This window comes from Nicotiana tabacum, chromosome 3 (genome assembly GCF_000715075.1).
Source record: "Nicotiana tabacum cultivar K326 chromosome 3, ASM71507v2, whole genome shotgun sequence".
Classification (NCBI taxonomy): domain Eukaryota; kingdom Viridiplantae; phylum Streptophyta; class Magnoliopsida; order Solanales; family Solanaceae; genus Nicotiana; species Nicotiana tabacum.
In genome coordinates this window covers 8069069-8087003 of record NC_134082.1, presented here as the reverse complement: position 1 = coordinate 8087003, position 17935 = coordinate 8069069, and the positions used below count along the sequence as shown (strand labels likewise).

Below are 17935 nucleotides of genomic sequence, written 5' to 3'. Positions count from 1 at the left end.
ATCTGCGGTCCCGCTTCTGTGGAACAAGTGTCGCATCTACGACTTTCACTTAAGGACCCAGCTTTCGCATCAGCGAAACTCTAACTGCAGGAGTGGTTCCACTTCTGCGGACAACTCACCGCATTTGCGATTCCTGAGGGAAATCTCAAATTTCGCTTCTACAGTCCTCTTCGCCTCTTCTGCAGCTCCGCATCTACGGTCCCCAAACAGCAGATGCAAAAATACCAGAAGAACAGCTGCTGCAGCAACTTCAACTCCAAAATTTCCTCCGTTAACCATCCGAATTCATCCCGAGGCCCCTAAGACCTCAACCAAAGGCATCAACATATCCTAAAACCTTATTCAAACTTGTACAAATCTTCAAAACACTTCAAAAAACATCAAAACAACCAAAGCATATCGGATTCACGCCTAAGTTTCTAAAATCTTCTGAATTTCTCTTTCGATCAAAAACCCAACCAAAACACTTCCGAATGACCTGAAATTTTGCACACACATCCTAAATGACATAACAGAACTATTGCAACTCTCGGAATTCCTTTCCGACCCTCGGATCAAAATCTCACTATCGAACCGGAAACTTCCAAAATTCAACTTTTGGCATTTCAAGCCTAAATTAGCTACGGACCTCCAAAACACAATACGAACACGCTCCTAACTCCAAAATCACCCAACGGAGCTAAAGGAACCATCGAATTTCCATTCCGAGTCCGTCTTCACACTATTCCAACTACAGTCAACTTTCCAACACTTAAGCTCTCATTTAGGGACTAAGTATCCCAAAACTCTCTGAAACTCAAAACCGAACATCCCGGCAAATCGAAATAGCAGAAATAAACTTGGGGAAAGAAGACGACCGGCCGGGTCATCACAGTATACATACCACACCTCTAATACCCAATCATTCCACGAGAGATACTCCTAAAATTCTTCTGTGCCACCAAGCAAACTCGAATATCAGCAGTCAATCAAACAAAAGAGCGCTGCAAATACTAATGAAGTACCCTTAACTCAAATACATTGCCCATTCTGAAATGTATACCCTCATCAAACCGCACCAATTAGTGATATTTTTTTACCTAGTCGTCTGAAACTGCCCATGCTATTTAAGAATTTATGACCTTCCGTTCAGAACTGAACCGCGACCTTACACATGCAAATCTCAATCCTACACAACATACCGCATATACCATACCATCCTGGATAAACATAGGAACTTCATATCCATTTCGAGCTACAAGCAACTACGTACTCAACTAGCCGAAAACTTTCCATTTGATCCTATCTAGAAGAAAATCACTATTCATCACATGCTCCTCACGCCACTAGAAAATATACCTCTCTAACCGTGGTGGAAACCATCAAGAATTCTCTGAATCATATTTGCACCAACACCAAACCGTCAGGACTTAATCTTTCTAACTCAACCAAGCTACGCAGGTCACCAAAACCCAAGAGCATTACCACGAAACACCTGTAGAAATTCACTACCTTATAAACATCCAAAGAACTAATCATATCCCTTACCATGTCGATCCGGCCTACTACCAAGTTTTCCTATTTATCCAAGTTATTTCTAAATTTCCTTCAAATTGATATTTCGCCTTGCCATAATACTGCAATCCTCAACCCAGACTCACCATATGAAACTCAAGAATGAAACCACACCGTTTAAGGCTCATAAGTCGCTGAATACTCTCTTAAATATTCCCAAAAGTACCACATTCAATGTGCAGAATCCATAATGATATAGAAATGCCACAAGTCTTGACACCCTCCAATGTAAACCTCAGTTTCTTGTCAAATACATTTCCTGAAGATCTCCAATTATTACATATAAGTCTTGAATCCATTAAAACCATTCTTGGGAGTCATCCACTCTCCTCAGGTTTCAACTACACTGAAAAAACGAACTGAACGACCTGTGCCCCATTAGAACAATAACACCTATGGAAGTAACCCCAACTTAATGCAACCAAATAAATTCCTATTCTATGCACCGTGCATCCTTCACTATTAACAACTCAAGTCATTCCGCGATTCTCATTCAACCATAAAGCATGACATAACATTTATTAAAATTTCTTTTAATCGAGCCATCCTCGATCCCAACCCCTACAAGCCACAACTGATTCACTAATATACCTAAAACTGAAACTATGCAACATATAACTGCGCAATCAACTAATCAATAACGGGCTCCCCCGCTTCGCTCAAAGCCATAGGTCAAAACACACAGAACTCACAATGCCCATACTTTACTACTTCCACTATACCATGGTGAGGTTAGACTAAATCATTCATAAGCTCGTGCAACACAAACCATCTAGTACCTCAAATCATCTGCAAAGCTCACATTCATCCTCGTAACAGTCAAGACAACTCTCATACGTGATCCAAACTCAAACTGCAGCACATATAACTTACTCGTAAAAGAGGACTTTCAACAAACAACATAGGGATCACACAACTTTAGAACACTCCGCAGGAGATAACCCACATGTTCCACCTCAAACTAACTTCTCTTTATACCGTTCCACCGCCATAATCATCACACAATCACCAAATCTTCCTGAGTCTGAACTCAAATCCCGACATAAAATCCACCTCACTCTCTAACTAACAACACAAAAAGGTCCTTAAATCCACCCTAACTCGGGCTATACATCAAATCGCGATGGAAATCAAGCACCAAATAGTTCTTTTTACCCTCAAGCAGACCCTTCTCGCCACATTCAAATCATATGAACACATCTTCTAGTTACATCATACTCATCACATAGCCATCCAGTCACCACTTCTACTAATAGCGACATTACCGAACATATAAATCCAGAAACACTTGCTCACACAATCAACGCCTTAGTGCTCAAGCTATAGGCAAAACCCGGCCTCAAGTCCTCCAGACTGGTCCAATATCAATACACAGAAATCACATATCGCCCTTCGACCAAGGAATCACAAACTGTCAATGCACAGCTGATACCGAGCGCTCATGCGTGCATACGAACGCGTGGAAGGAATCTCAAGAGTTACATTTCAAGTTGAATCAATAATACACGATAAGAATTCAAGAATGTGGGATTTCCTAAAGGTTCTATATCCTCCCGAGGATAAGTACAGACGTCTCCATACCGATCTACTAGACTCTACTAAACCTGCTCATGACTTGTGAGACCTATGTAACCTAGGCTCCGATACCAACTTATCACGACCCTAAAATCGACTCGGTTGTGATGTCACCTATCGTGAAACTAGGTCAGCCGACACGATTCCCAAATCAAACCATTATTCTATAAAAGTCATTTTAAGCCATTAATTAACAAGAAATCTCATAATGAATTCTAAATGATCAATGCAGAATAGATACACAAGCCCGACATTGGGGTGTCACAAGTCACGAGCAACTACATCTCTGTCTCAATATAGTAAAGTCTAAACAAGACTGGAGAACTGCACTAAATAAGCTAGGGAAGATAGGAGGGAGAAGAACAGGGCTGCGGATGCCATGCAACTACCTTGTCGAATCCGAAATCCTACTAAATGAACGAATCACTGGTCACTATCGCGACCCGCAACTCCTGGATAATCACACAACATGCAGGGAGTAATGTGAGTACGCCAACTCAGAAAGTAATAAAAATAAATGAAAGCTGAGTAGTAAGAAAGCACATAATTTCACATCATAACACTACAACAAATACAACACATTGCTCAAAACAGTACAGAAACCATTTTTCTTGTAAAAACAATTCAGTTTCAGTAAAACCTTTCCTTTTAAAACATCATTCAACAGTTTCAAACGAGTGATGAAAATAGTGAGAAAAAGATAGAAATGTAAACAGCCCCTCGGGCGAAAATATGTACCATAAACCGTCTCTCGGGCATAATATCAACAGAACCAGCCCCTCGGGCTATCGCACAATCACCCGAAATCAGCCTCTCGGGCATAACATGAATCAAGAATCACATTTTGGGCTATATCACATCGCTCACACTGGGTACCCACGCTCACTGGGGGTGTTCAGACTCCGGAGGGGCTCCTACAACCCAAGCGCTATAACAAGCCATCTGGCAGAATCAATCAGGCCCTCGGCCTTACATAACAACAAGCCACCTCATGGCATAAATCAATCAGGCCCTCGGCCTCACAATATCATGAATTAGTACAACATGCTGTGATGCGCAGCCCGATCCCATAATATCCTCGCAACACAGGCCCTCGGCCTCACTCAGTCAGAAACTCTCAAGCCACTCGGGCAATAGTAAAACAGGAAAACTCAGCCCAAAATATCATTTGAAGTATCAAAACGGGGTAAATACGGTTGAGTTATGAAATCAATAAAATACAGTGTGATTGAGTACAGATAATAACTCAATACAGTGAGGAATAATAGTAAAAAAAACCTAAGGATCCAAAACGGTTGGCACGAGGCCCAAATATGGCATTTAGCTCAAAACATAGTAATACTTTCCAAAATACAATGATATCAAATAGTTATCAATCAAAGACAGGACTTAATAGTAGTAAGTCACAATCCCCAATGGTGCACGACCCCACGCTCATCATCTAGCATGTGTGTCACCTCAAAGTAGCACAACGATGTGAAATCCGGGGTTTCATACACTCAGGACAACATTTACAATCATTACTTACCTCAATCCGGTCCAAACTCTAGCCCACGATGCCTTTGCCCCTCGAGTCGGCCTCTAATTTCTCCAAATCTAACCAAAATCAGTATCATACCATTAATACGCACTAAAGGAACAAACCCCAAGTGAAAATAATCAAATTTACTAAAAAATCCTGAAATTGGCCAAACCCGACCCCTGGGCCCAAGTCTCGGAATTCGATAAAAATCACATCAATCTAATTCTCATCCTCCCACGAGTCCATACATACCAAGAACATCAAAATCAGACCTCAAATGGCCCCTCAAATCCCCAGCTTACACTCTCAAATTTTAAGCTCTAATTCTCCAATTTTTGGCTTTAAATCTCACTAATTTCATGTCTAATTAGTTAGAAATCACCATAGAATCGAGTATTGAGTTAAAAATCTTACATCCAAGTTTTATACCTTGAAACCCTCTTCAAATCCTCTTAAAAAGCTCCAAAGTCGCTCAACAATGGTGGGAAATGGGCTAAAAATCGCGAAGGCAACTATTTAAACATTCTGCCTAGGTATCAATTTCCTTCTTCGCGAACGCGACCGCCCTCTCGCGTTCGCGTAAACCAAATTATACTGCCTCTCCTCTTTACTCTTCGCGAATGCGAACATTGCCATGTGAACGTGATGCTTTGCTAGCCCAGGCTTTCGCAAACGCGACCCTAATCTCGCGAATGCATAGACCAAGGACCTGGGGTCCCTAACGGCCTCACTCCTCTTCGCGAATGCGACAACAATCACGCGTCTGCAATGCACATGCTACCTTAACCTTCACGTTCGCGTCCTCTACTTTACGAACGCGTGGAACAAAATCACCACCACAGAAGATACCCTTCGCGAACGCGATACACCCCTCCGCGAACGCGATGAACAAAATCTCTGCAATAGAAAACCAACAAAATCTGCAGCTCTCAAAACCAAGAATTTGGTCCGTTAATCACCCAAAACTCACCTGAGGCCCTCGGGATCTCAACCAAATATTTTAAAACATCCCATAACATCATTCAAATTTAGTCGATCCTTCGAATCACTCAAAACAATACCAAAACACCAAATCAGCCTCGGATTTAAGTTTAAGAACTTAGAACCTTCAAATTTCGCAAACGATCAAAAAGTCTATCAAACCTCACCCGAGTGACCTGAAATTTTGCACAAGCATCACAAATGATACAACAGATCTACTCCAACTTTCGAAATTCCATTCCGACATCGATATCAAAATTTCTCCTGCCGACCGGAAAATGCTAAATTTTCAATTTCGCCAATTGAAGCTTAACTCTATCACGGACCTCCAAATCATATTCTGGACGCACTCCCAAGTTCAAAATCACCTAACAGAGCTAACCAAATCATAAAAATTCAAATCCGAGATTGAATACTCAAAAGTCAAAACTTGGTCAAACCTTTCAAATTTAAAGCTTCAAACTGAGAATTGTTCTTTCAAATTTATTTCGATTATCCTGAAAACCAAAACCGAAAATTTACATGTCATAATACATAACACAGGGCTAGTCATGCCCGAGAACTAGTGAGTAAAGTGCAAAACCTCAAAACGACCGGTCAGGTCATTACACCTAGTATGTCTAGTCCCTTCATTGTTTGACTTGGAGAAACTTGAGGAGTCGGGGAATAAAAAATCGTTGTGTTATCGTATATTCTAACTCAAAGTATCCCACTCATCTTCTCGTTAAAAACCTCCTTGAGAAAATCCTATTGGGACAAAACTAAAGTAAGGGAAAATGACTACGACTTACGGGGCACTTCTTGTTTCTTAGAAGTTGAAGTACTTGAGATGGCTGATGTTCCATGGTTTCCAATTAGAGCTAGCCTTTATTTGCTTTGCCTACAATTTTATGCGGTCCGTCCCAGTTTGTTCCCAATTTTCCTTCTCGTGGATCCCTGTTTGCTTGAGTTTTGGCTTTGAGTACGTAATCCCTGATCTTGAGTAATCGAACCTTTGCCTTTTGTTGTAATAATACTCTGCTTGCTATTTTTGAGTGACCATCCTTATATACTCCATGTCTTGTCACTCCTCGACCTCGTTAAGGTCTTGCCTCCTGTTCTCGTCATTGTAGTTGCTATTTTCGTGAGAGTACCTTAAACTGGGTTCTCTGACTTCGACTGGAATGATTGCTTCTATTCCGTAGATGAGAGAGTAAGGTGTCTCTCCTATGCTCATTTTCGGGGTAGTTCTATGCGCCCATAATACTTCTGGGAGTATTTCTGGCCACATTCCCTGTGCCTCTTCAAGTTTCTTCTTCATGATGTTTAGTATTGTCTTATTGGAGGATTCCGTTTGTTCATTACCAGCTGGGTGGTAGGGGGTTGAAAGTATTCTTTTGATATGCCAATTTGTGAAGAACTCGGTGGTTCTTTTTCTTGTGAATTTGGTCTGTTGTCGCAACTTATCTCTTTAGGAAGGCCGAATTAGCAAATGATATTTTTCCATATGAAGGTGATTACCTCTTGCTCATGAATTTGGGAAAATGCCCCCGCTTCCACCCATTTAGAGAAATATTCCATTAAAACTAAAAGAAATCATATATTACCTCGCCCCGGCGAGAGTGGACCCACAATGTCTATTCTGCAGTTAATAAATGTCCATGGAGAGGTAACTGTATGAAAGTGTTTGCCTTCTTGGTGGATTATTGGGGCATATTTCTGACATTGCTCGCATTTCTTTACGAACTCTGAGGCGTCTTTCTTCATGGTAGGCCAATAGTATCTGGCCCGTATGAGGCACCTGACGAGTGGTCGATCACCGGAATGAGTGCCGCAATGGCCTTAATGGACTTCCTTGAGAATGCATTGGGTTTGGTTTGGGCCTAAACACTTTGCCAAAGGACCGCCATACGTTCTCTTGTACAAGTCGTTATGAAGGAGGCTGTATCTAGCTGCTTGCATTCTTAGTTTTTTAGCTTCCTTTTTGTCGTTTGGGAGGATTCCATCCCGCAAATATGTAACAATACAATTGCGGCAGTCCCAAGTTAAATTAACAGATTTTACCTCGATTTGATCTAATGACATGTTAAGGAGATGGACTACATTTTTTACTCTGACTGTTATGCTTTTGGTGGTGGCGGCCATTTTGACGAGGGCATCTGCTTCGATGTTTTGAGTTCGTGGGATCCAGTCAAGCTGGCATTCGTCGAAATTGGGAAGCAATTTACACATCTCGGCCTGATATTTTTGCAATCTTTGTTCTTTGATTTGGAAAGTCCATGTAACTTGGTTGACTACGAGTTGAGAATGACAACGGAGTTTCTACCGCTTCGCCCCATATTTGAGTGTCAGCCTTAATCTTGCAATTACGACCTCAATCTTGCAATTGCGGCCTCATTCTCGGCCTCATTGTTAGTCGTATCCGGGCATCTTATCAACTGGAGAATTACTTAGCTCGTAGGGACCTCAAGTACGAGTACGAGTCAGACCTAGAAGCATTGGATGTGTTGTCGGTGTACAAGACCCAGAAGTCCTATGATTGAATAGAAGCTTGGTCGGATTCCTTCTCGGCCTTTGCCATTACTTTTGCGCTAAAGTCTACGACGAGTCAGCGAGCACTCTTGACTTTATTGATGTTCGAGGCTGATATGTGATGTTGTGCTCACTTAGCTAGATGGTTCATTTGGCTAGCCTCCCCGATAGCTCGGATTTATGTAAAATTCTTCTTAGAGGAAAACTGGTGATGACCGAGATAGGGTGGCACTAGAAATATGGTCTAAGCTTTCGTGAAGCTATGACCAGGTCAAGGGATAATTTCTCGAGGTGTGGGTACCTCGTCTCGGCATCAACATGTGTTTTATTGATATAATAAATAGGAGATTGTGTACCTTTATTTTCTCGAATCAGGACCTCACTTATTGCTACTTTAGAGACGGCTAGGTAGACGAGGAGGTTCTCTCCGGGTTCGGGCTTCGAGAGTAAGGGTGCTGATGACAAGTATGCCTTCAGTTCTCGCAGTTCTTGTACACACTCAAGTGTTCACTTGAGGCCGTAATCCTTTTTTAGTACGCCGAAAAAACCTGTGACATTTATCGGACGACTGCAAGATGAACCTCGATAAGGCTCCAATTCGACTAGTCAATCTTTGGACCTTTTTAGTGGTCAATTGCTCAGGTATCCGATCGATATCCTTGATTTTCTATGGGTTGAACTTAATTCCTCATTGCGATAATAAGAAGCCCAAAAATTTTCCCGAGGCTACGCCAAACGCGCATTTATCGAGGTTTAGCTTTATCCCGTACTGTCTTAGTATATCAAAAGCTTCCTTCAGATGGTCGATATGATCTTCGTCATGGATTTTACCAACATATTGTCGATATATACCTCTATGGTTTTGCCGAGTTAGTCTTTGAACATTTTTTTAAACAACCTTTCATAGGTAGCCCCTGCATTCTTTAACCCAAATGATATAACTCTATAACAATACGTTCCTCTATGGGTAACGAACATGGTTTTTTCTTGGACTTCTTCCTCCTTGAGTATTTTACTGTAACCCGAGTATGCGCCTAAAAAATTTAACAGCTCGTGCTTCGCTATTGCATCGATGAGTTGGTCGATGTGCGGCAATGAGAATGAATCTTTTGGGCATGCTTTGTTTAGGTCCGTGAAGTCAACGCACATCCTCCATTTCCCGTTTTTATTTTTTACCATCACTACATTGACAATCCATTTGGGGTACTCTGATTCCCTGATAGAGTCGTTCGCTAATAACTTGTCTACTTCCTCGTGGACATCCTCATTGATGGCGGGGTTGAATTTTCGTCGAACCTGCCTTACCGTCAGGTGGAAAGGGTCTACATTCAGCTTATGTGTGGCAATTTCTTTGGGGATACCTGGCATGTCTGCATGACTAAAGGCAAACAAATCCGCATTGGTTTTTAAGAATTGAGTAAATTTACCTGATTTTCGAGGTTTGCAGCCGATGTAGGCCTTTTTGCTGTGGTCACTATGATATAATTGGACGGGGTCGAGTTCTTCTATGGTTGACTCTGCATCTTTGACTATTTTGGGATATATGATAACTTTCTCGGCTTCATCTTATGATGACATCAGCCCTGCTGATTGCTATGCTTATTTTTCTTTCTTTTGTTGAGTAGTCGTATTGTCCATGGCGATTCGGTAGCACTCCCCAGATGTGTGTTGTTCCCCTCGTATGCTGATTATCCCCCAAGGTGTTAGGAATTTGATCACTAGGTATAAGCTGGAGGGGACGGCTCTCATAGGGTGTATCCACGGTTGTCCCATGATGACGTTGTACGTGGTGTCCTTATCCATGATGTGGAACGTTGTCTCTAGAGTCGCCCCACTGGCGAGAATGATGAGTGTAATTTCTCCCGAAGTCTATTCAACTGCATTGTTTAAACCGTTGAGTGTGATGCAACGTGGCACTATCTTATCCTCGAGCCTCATCTGTGCGAGGAATAGGGGGTGGATGATGCACGCTCCACTTCCATCATCTACCATGATTCTCTTCATATGAGTATCAACAATTTGTAGAGTAATGACAAGTGCATCATTGTGAGGGAAAGTTAAATCGTCAGCATTTGACTCATCGTAGATGATACTCCCTTTGATTCCGTTATACCGTTCATAGGTGATTGATCTTTTGAGCATATGGGTGGCGGTGAACTTACTGTCATTGATAGAGGCGTCGTTGCTACCACCAATAATCATATTGATGGTGCGAGCTGGTAAATGGGGCTTTGGTGGGTCTGGACATTCTCGTCCCCTTACTAAGGTGTTCTTGTCTTTGTCGCTGAGTAGTTTTTTGATGTGCCCTTGCTGCAGTAGGTTCGCTACCTCTAGCCTTAGGGCAATGCAGTCTTCTATTTTGTGTACATTATTGGTAGAATTCACAGAGGGCACCAGATTTCCTAGTGGTCCAATCGAACCTCATCTTTTGCGGCCATTTTACCTTCATTCCGAGCTTCTAAAGGGCGTATACCACCTCTATAGGTGAAATACAAAAATTATGAGCAGATAAAAATGGGGCATACCTCTATCGTTCTTGTGAGTTCCTAATCTCGGCCTGGCCGAACTGTCTTTGTAGAGAAAAGGGGGAGAGCGGGCGTACTGACATAGCGCTGATGTCGCTCCCTGCTTGGGTGCGGTACAGGATAGTCTCTCATTATGTTATCCCTGCGTTCTTTTCGGGGCTCGGATTCTACCGAGGTGAGTTATCGAGTTGGTCTATTGAGGTCATCATCATTTGCTCTAACCTCGGCACAGTAGGCATTTTGATTCATCCCATGTGGTTGGTGGATACTTCATTAACCAGCTCAGTAGTTTCATCCTTACCCTGTTGAACTTGGCGAAGAAGTCCCTCAGTCCCTCTCTTGGGGTTTGTTTGATGACAAAGATGTTGATTACTCTTGTTTCGACTTTCTTGGCCCTCGTGTGTGTCGTCATGAGCTTATCATCCATTTACTTGAACTTTTCTATTGAATGGGCTGGTAGGTGTGAATACCATGTTAATTCCCCTCCAATGAGGGCTTCACCAAATTTTTTTCAGCAAAATGGAGGGCACCTGCTCTTTGGTGAGGTCGTTGCCTTTCATAGCAGTGACGTAGTGAGTCACATGGTTTTCGGGGTCGGTTGTCCCGTCGTTGAGATATAGGGGCATCTTAAGGTCTTTGGTACGATATATGGAGTCGTTTCCTCAGTATATGGGTCTTCTATGAACCTATGGGCATCCCTTTTTGGCAATAATTTGGGGGCCACAAGTATCTTGTCTACTCGTTCCTAGTGCTCTTTCATTTGGTCTCTGAGCGCCTTGTTTTCATTTTCCATTTCTTTCATTCTTTTTAAGATGGTGGTGAGGACATTGTCATTTGCATGTCAATAACATCGTGAGTTTTACCTGAAGTTGGAGGGTCTGGTTGGTCGCCTTGTTCGTCCCCTAGCTGTATTGCAAGCGCTCTCGTGGCTTTTGTGGTCGTGCATGGATCTTGTTTGTTGAGCACGCTTACTAGGGTATTAGTTATCCATTCTTCGAGGAGCTTTTTCATAGCGGGTGGCATCACCTCTCCCGTGGACGTAGAGGGTCCTTTCCCGTTTGGTTTTGTCGTACTGCAGAAAGGTAAGGGTGACCTTTCTCATCTAGGGGAGGCCGTAGGCGTTATCCCCTCATCATGGGTATCATAGCCTTCATTGATAGCATTCATGATGTTGAGGGGAATATTATCTGTTGCCCTCGTTCCATTTCCTTGGTTACATGCCATGAAAATTTTGTACGCAAAGAGAAGAGAGATAAACTTTGTGGTTTGTTAGATTAACAAGTCACGTGAGTCGTAGATCTAGTGGAAACTAAAAAATTAGATGAGAACACTTCCAAAAACAGCGCCAAACTGTTTGACCCAAAATTTAAGTCTAGGTTTAAACAATTAAATTTTTTAATAAAATAGAATTAATCTTAGCCAATATTCATATTCAAAAGGCCATTTAACTAATTTTGTGACAAAATGCCGCAAGTTTCAGTGAATATCAATAAATATGTAACAACAACAATATTTATTGGTCCAAGAACTAAGAAGACAACATTCAATAGTAATAAATGAAATATAATGGTAGTTAAATAAATAAATAAATAAATAAATGCAAGTAAGATACCGAAAAAAGGTCAGTTTGCAAATGTGTAATCAAATATCAATAAGCTTAAATCCGATTTATTTATTTTATTTTATTATTCTCTATACCTTCATGCGTGAAATTCACCTGTAGATAACAATTATCTCATGGCACTTGCCTTTTTCTTTCAACCAATAATATTCAAGAAGATTTGGACAGTGAAAATCATGTTGCTGAGAGTATTGCAGTGATAAAGTTTTTAATTTCAAGTTTTAAAGCTTAGCCAATAATGAACCAGTTCTCCTAAAAGTATATTTACAATGCATTATTCCCAAGTCAAAGCTAGCATTGCGCCTGGAGTTTAACTAGTGTACATGAATAATGTCAGAAATTTTACATTATCAGATCGAGTTTTTGGCCAATATTGTCTCTTATTTTTTATGGTACATTTATTTTGGTCCCTCAAATATAATCCTGAGCATATTTAGTTCCTTAAGTATGCTAAAGTGGAGCGTCTTTAGTCTCACTGACAAAATCTGTCCAAGATTAATTACGGGTATTGGTTTAGGCATTCATCGTCTTTTTAATTTGCTTATCAAAAATATTTTATAAACCAACACCCACTAATATTACATAGCTGATAAATTTAACAATTACGATTGATTTTTCCAAAAAGAATAAGTTAAAATTTGAAAAAGAAAAAAAAATAGAGCTGCCAAGGTCACTTCTATGCATATATTATTGAAGCAACGAATAACCAGATTCTATAATCACTTTTAGCCCGCATATATATATATATGGTTATTATTTTTACAGTGGTATAGTGTCATTTTCTCATTGAAAACTGGCACATACGGGGACATTTTCAAGGTCAAAATTTTAGAAGACATTATCTAAAAATGAGGAATTAAAGTGATAATTTGTGTTATCCAATAAAAGGAGAGGAAACGTTTTGCTTCAGAGCAGAAGATTTGCTTTAGAGTTGGTTAACATTATTAGTTTTTGAACACATTCTGTTAGTGAGATTAAAGGTGTTCCACTTTAGCATACTTAAGGGACTAATTATGCTCAAGGTTATGTTTGAGGGACCAAAATAGACCTACCCTAAAAGATAAGGGACAATATTGATCAAAAACTCCTATCATAGCACTTAAAAGCAAAGTACATGTAACTTTTTTATATGACATGTAACGATTTGATATCACCTAAATGAATAATTTGTTTATGTGGTATCACCTGTGGGAACTGAATACTGAGTTCGGGTTTTATTAAACATGGGACTATAGAGATGTATTCAGACATAAAAAATAGGATTTGATTGAGTATCGAGAAGTCAAAAAATTTAGGCCAAAATACCAAATGAAAGTAGATCGATTTTTTTTCGTTCTTGAAGAGGTGCATATCTTGGCCAGATCTATTTTCATAATGATACGGAACAATGTATCATTTTGGTAAATATACAAATCACCTTAAATCTAAAAAATCGGGTCGATAGGTTGGTCTGGAATCCAGAAGTGGAGAGAAAAAAAACGAATTGAACTTAATATCTTTTCTGCAAATATCCATTTCCCTAAAGAGACAAATAAGATATCCATAGGAATCTATAGTACCATTGGCAATAAAAGGCAAGATATTCTCTTTTTACCACTAGTAATATGTCAAAAATCATGAAAGTGCTCACATCTAATTATTTATATACTAGGGATAATGCTCTATACAACTCCAAATTTGCAGTGTAAATCCACAGATAATGAATACCTGGAATATACATCAAGAAAATTGCAGTATATGTGACAACTCTACTACAGATTATATCATCCAACTACTATCTACTACTATATATGCTTTAACCTTGAGCCTCTTTCTTCTTTTTTGCAGCAGGTGTCGATTGATGAGATATATAAGCACACGCGGAATCAGCACAATTTTCCCTTACACCATTACATGGCGAAAGTCAAGAGTAGACTTCCTCGTTATGTGTACGTAAATGAGATCAAAACTACGATGCTTATATCGTGCTGATAAAATCGCCCTTTTGGTGTTGCTAGTTCTCCTCGAGCTGATAAAATGTCCTAACATAGTCTTCTGCATCCCAAAGGAAAGAACCGAAGGCAACAGCCTCTAACACAATCCTTTTCAGACTCGCCAATGACGTGGAAACTACCTCATCGCTCTCATCGCCAAAAAGCGCAGAACAATGCTTCTCAATCAGATACAGTGCCTCCTTGCATTTTGGTTTTGCACACATCTGCATTATTTCATGGTCAAAATTCATAACATAAGACCTAAGTTTTTCATTCTTCTTCCCCTGGATAAGTGATGTTGGACCGGCTAATGTAGATCGTGTGCCACTGATACGACCAAAGGGAACGCTGTTTTGTTTTAACGGCCACGACCCTGAAACTAAGAGGTTTCCTGAAGTAGTAACACCAATATCAGAGTTGATATGTTCAAGACTCTGTTCCATATGGTGCCTCAATGAGGCCGACTTCAAAAAATATCCATATAGAATCGAAGCAGCATAAACTCGATGGATTTGGAACTTAGGGACTTGAGTAGGGATCCAATTTTCTGTCACGTTCGACTTCTCTTTCCATCCGATAACAGTAGTAAGATGTTCTCTTACCATTTCGAGTACTTCAAAGCTATGAATAGACTCGAGCTCCCAGTCTCGACATGGCCATATCTCGAGTCTGCCATTGTACATGCATTTGGAGAGCTTTGGAACCAAGTGCACTCCGATTTCGGAGAACTTGTAAACTATTAACATGTACAAAATATCCTCTACAGCATTTCGACATTCCAGCTCTTTCAGTTCAGCAATTCTCCTGGTATTTCATCACATACAAATGTTAGTAAAGTATAATTAGTCTGATGAATTACGCACCTAAACAATGCTATGTCTTCTCAACGGCCTTTTCTAAATGATAATTATGTCAAAACTAGTCGTAAAATGCCTCGAGCAATATGTTTAATGCACATGGAAGACAAGGAAAAAGAAGCTGCTTAAGAAAAACCATTAGAAAAGGTAATGTTCACTTTGTTGAGATAAACCATTAGAAAATAGCTTACTTACTGCTATATTACATTTTCGAGTGGCCTTTTAAGGAGGCTGAACTTTCTCTCTCTATATATATATATACATAAACTGTCTTGATAAAAAGACTCCGACTAAAGGAGAAAATGAGAACTATATTGCAGCCTTAGACCTAGTAGGAACCAATTGTTGTGTGGATTAAAATGCCTAAGATACAGAAATACAGTTCTGATACAGTTTTTTATTAAGTTTCAGCAAGTCCCTCCTACGCGACGCAATACAGTTATGATACAGAAATTCTATAAACAGAACTCAACCAAGTCAAAGTTGAGAAGCAAATTTGCTAAGTCCATCTGTCCCAATTTACGTGACATAATTAGAGTTTTAAGCCATTAAACTATCAAAAAGTTCGCTTGAAGTCAATGTTACTGGTTTGTTGTATTTCAGGTTGGTGCTATTTCTGCTCCAGAAACTATTCACTAAGTCTAACCAGTTAAATCCCTCTTCAGAAAATTCAATAATGCAGCTGATTCCTCTTCAGAAACACCCAATAAATCAAAGATTTCGAGAACAAACTCCACTCTTACTCAGTACCATAAAATTTTGACATACAAAGACGAAGAAACTTCTAATATATTAGGACTACTGAACTTAATAAAAATGCAATTCTATCACCAAAGATTTCATCTTATTTAACTAATACACGCTGGCAGGTTATGTGCCCTGTTCTCCAGGTTATTAGTCTCACGTATCATGAACAGTTATCTATAGTTATCTTTTAAGTGAGTATGAGTCGAACCAAATAGACTTTCAAGAGTAAAACCAAATTTGCACACACCAACTATGGCGGAGATGCATAGAATTAAGTGGTGTCATCCCACAACGCTTCGGTGATTCGCTAGAAAAATGACTTCCTCTATTCCGTTTTGAGTGAACCTTTTCAGAGTACGAGGAAAGGTAGATTATATATATTATATTTTTCTAAAAAATTAATGTATGCATATATACAATGGGTCGATGCTGCCTAAACTAAACATCAATTTAGGATGAGAGGTAAAGCCACATAATTCCGCGGTCCAATACCCAAACCATTGTACAAGTCTTATGACAAGAGCTTATGTTTTGTAAGCTACCGGTGTAAAGAATTTCTACACTATCAGGTTACATTGACCTACATTAAGTAATTCTACATGTCAAATCTAATATAAATAAAAGGTCAGCCCACCGATGCACAAGTCATCTCGCATTCAGACAGGAATGGCCGAACCCCATGGGTTGTGATGTGATCAGCATACCTCAATGCAAGCATTAGTGACTGTTTTTACGACTCAAACAAGTGACTTATAGATCAGACGGACAACTTGCTATGACCTATTAAAATTAGGCTGATAGGGTAAAAAAATTAAAACTTTTATGAATATATAACTTAAACTCTTTATGACAATAGGCCAATAGGGAAAAGGGAAAAGGGGGAGACCAACCTGTGAAGAACAGCTTCATCAGAACCCAAGTTAAGATTCATACGAAGAAAAACTTCACCCTTTTCATAACCCAACTTTGCCAATTCTTTCTGAACAACAGCATAAAAGCACTTTTTATTATTCTGAAAAATACTGCTCAAAAATCTCCCTTCTTCTGTCCTTGGCACTAATGGCACGTTCAAACCACTGAATTCACAATTATTACTACTATTTTTACCACTTGCCACCACAACCAACGATTTTCTGCTCTTAAACAGAGAACTCTGTAAATTTAATGGAGAAAAAGGTATAGATGAAAAAAGGGTATTTTTTACTGTGAAAGGTAAAGATTGAGGAAGAGAAATATTGGTGTAAAAAAAGCCACAGTCCATTCAAGAAACAATTGGTAAGAACAGAATATAAAGGAGTAATTGGTGGCGGAATTTAGTGTTATAATCTACAGCTAAGAAACACGAGAAAGAGAGAGAAAATATTTAGTATGATAGTTTTTATTCAGGATTGTATATGGTATGAAATTGAAGTACAATATATTATGATGGAAAACTTAAATAACAAAGCATGAAAAGCCAAATATAAGTAGGAGTTGGAATCCTTTTTATTAAAGAATTATTAGTTGTAGAGTCCTTATCCAACTCAATCATGAACTTTTACAAATAATTATTATAAGAGAATAATATTATTGATTTGATAAAATATAGTATACGAGATTATTAATAATATGTGGGGCCTTTTAAAAATTGGAATCTTTATCAAAACAAACAATTGGATAAATTACATACAATATATTTATATTATAAACAATTTGATGGACAATTATTTAGATTAATTCTAAAAAATCTAACGCTCTTGACTTTGAAAATAGAGGATTAAGTAGGAGACAAGAGGGTAAGGGAGTGGTGGTGGGGTTTAAGGTTTTGTTCGAGAAACGTCGACTCCTAAAGGAAAAGAAAACTTTTGTTGTTGCTCAAATAGTCAAATGTAAGTTGAAAAGGAAACGGAAAACGGTTATTTTAATTAACCTCGCCATTATATATGTCAAAATAGTATGGATTGACCAGTTTTTAGATTAATAATTAAAAAAAATAGCAATATTTGTAAAGTAATTAAAAAATAATTATTATTTAATGCATAAATAAAATCTAGGCAAAATATTCTTAGCTGAAAACAACAACAAATCCA

The 17935-nt window shown here is 39.3% G+C and overlaps 1 protein-coding gene across 1 annotated transcript; it reads right to left on the bottom strand.

The window, feature by feature from the left end:
• Positions 1–13892: 13892 nt before the first annotated feature.
• On the bottom strand, positions 13893–17324 carry LOC107792331 (UV-B-induced protein At3g17800, chloroplastic). The gene is made up of 2 exons (XM_016614545.2): positions 16757–17324; positions 13893–15066 (listed from the first exon to the last, which is right to left on the bottom strand). Exons 1-2 carry the CDS (start codon positions 17125–17127, stop codon positions 14283–14285), a joined length of 1155 nt encoding a protein of 384 aa, XP_016470031.1. The 5' UTR covers positions 17128–17324; the 3' UTR covers positions 13893–14282.
• Between the last annotated feature and the right edge of the window lie 611 nt (positions 17325–17935).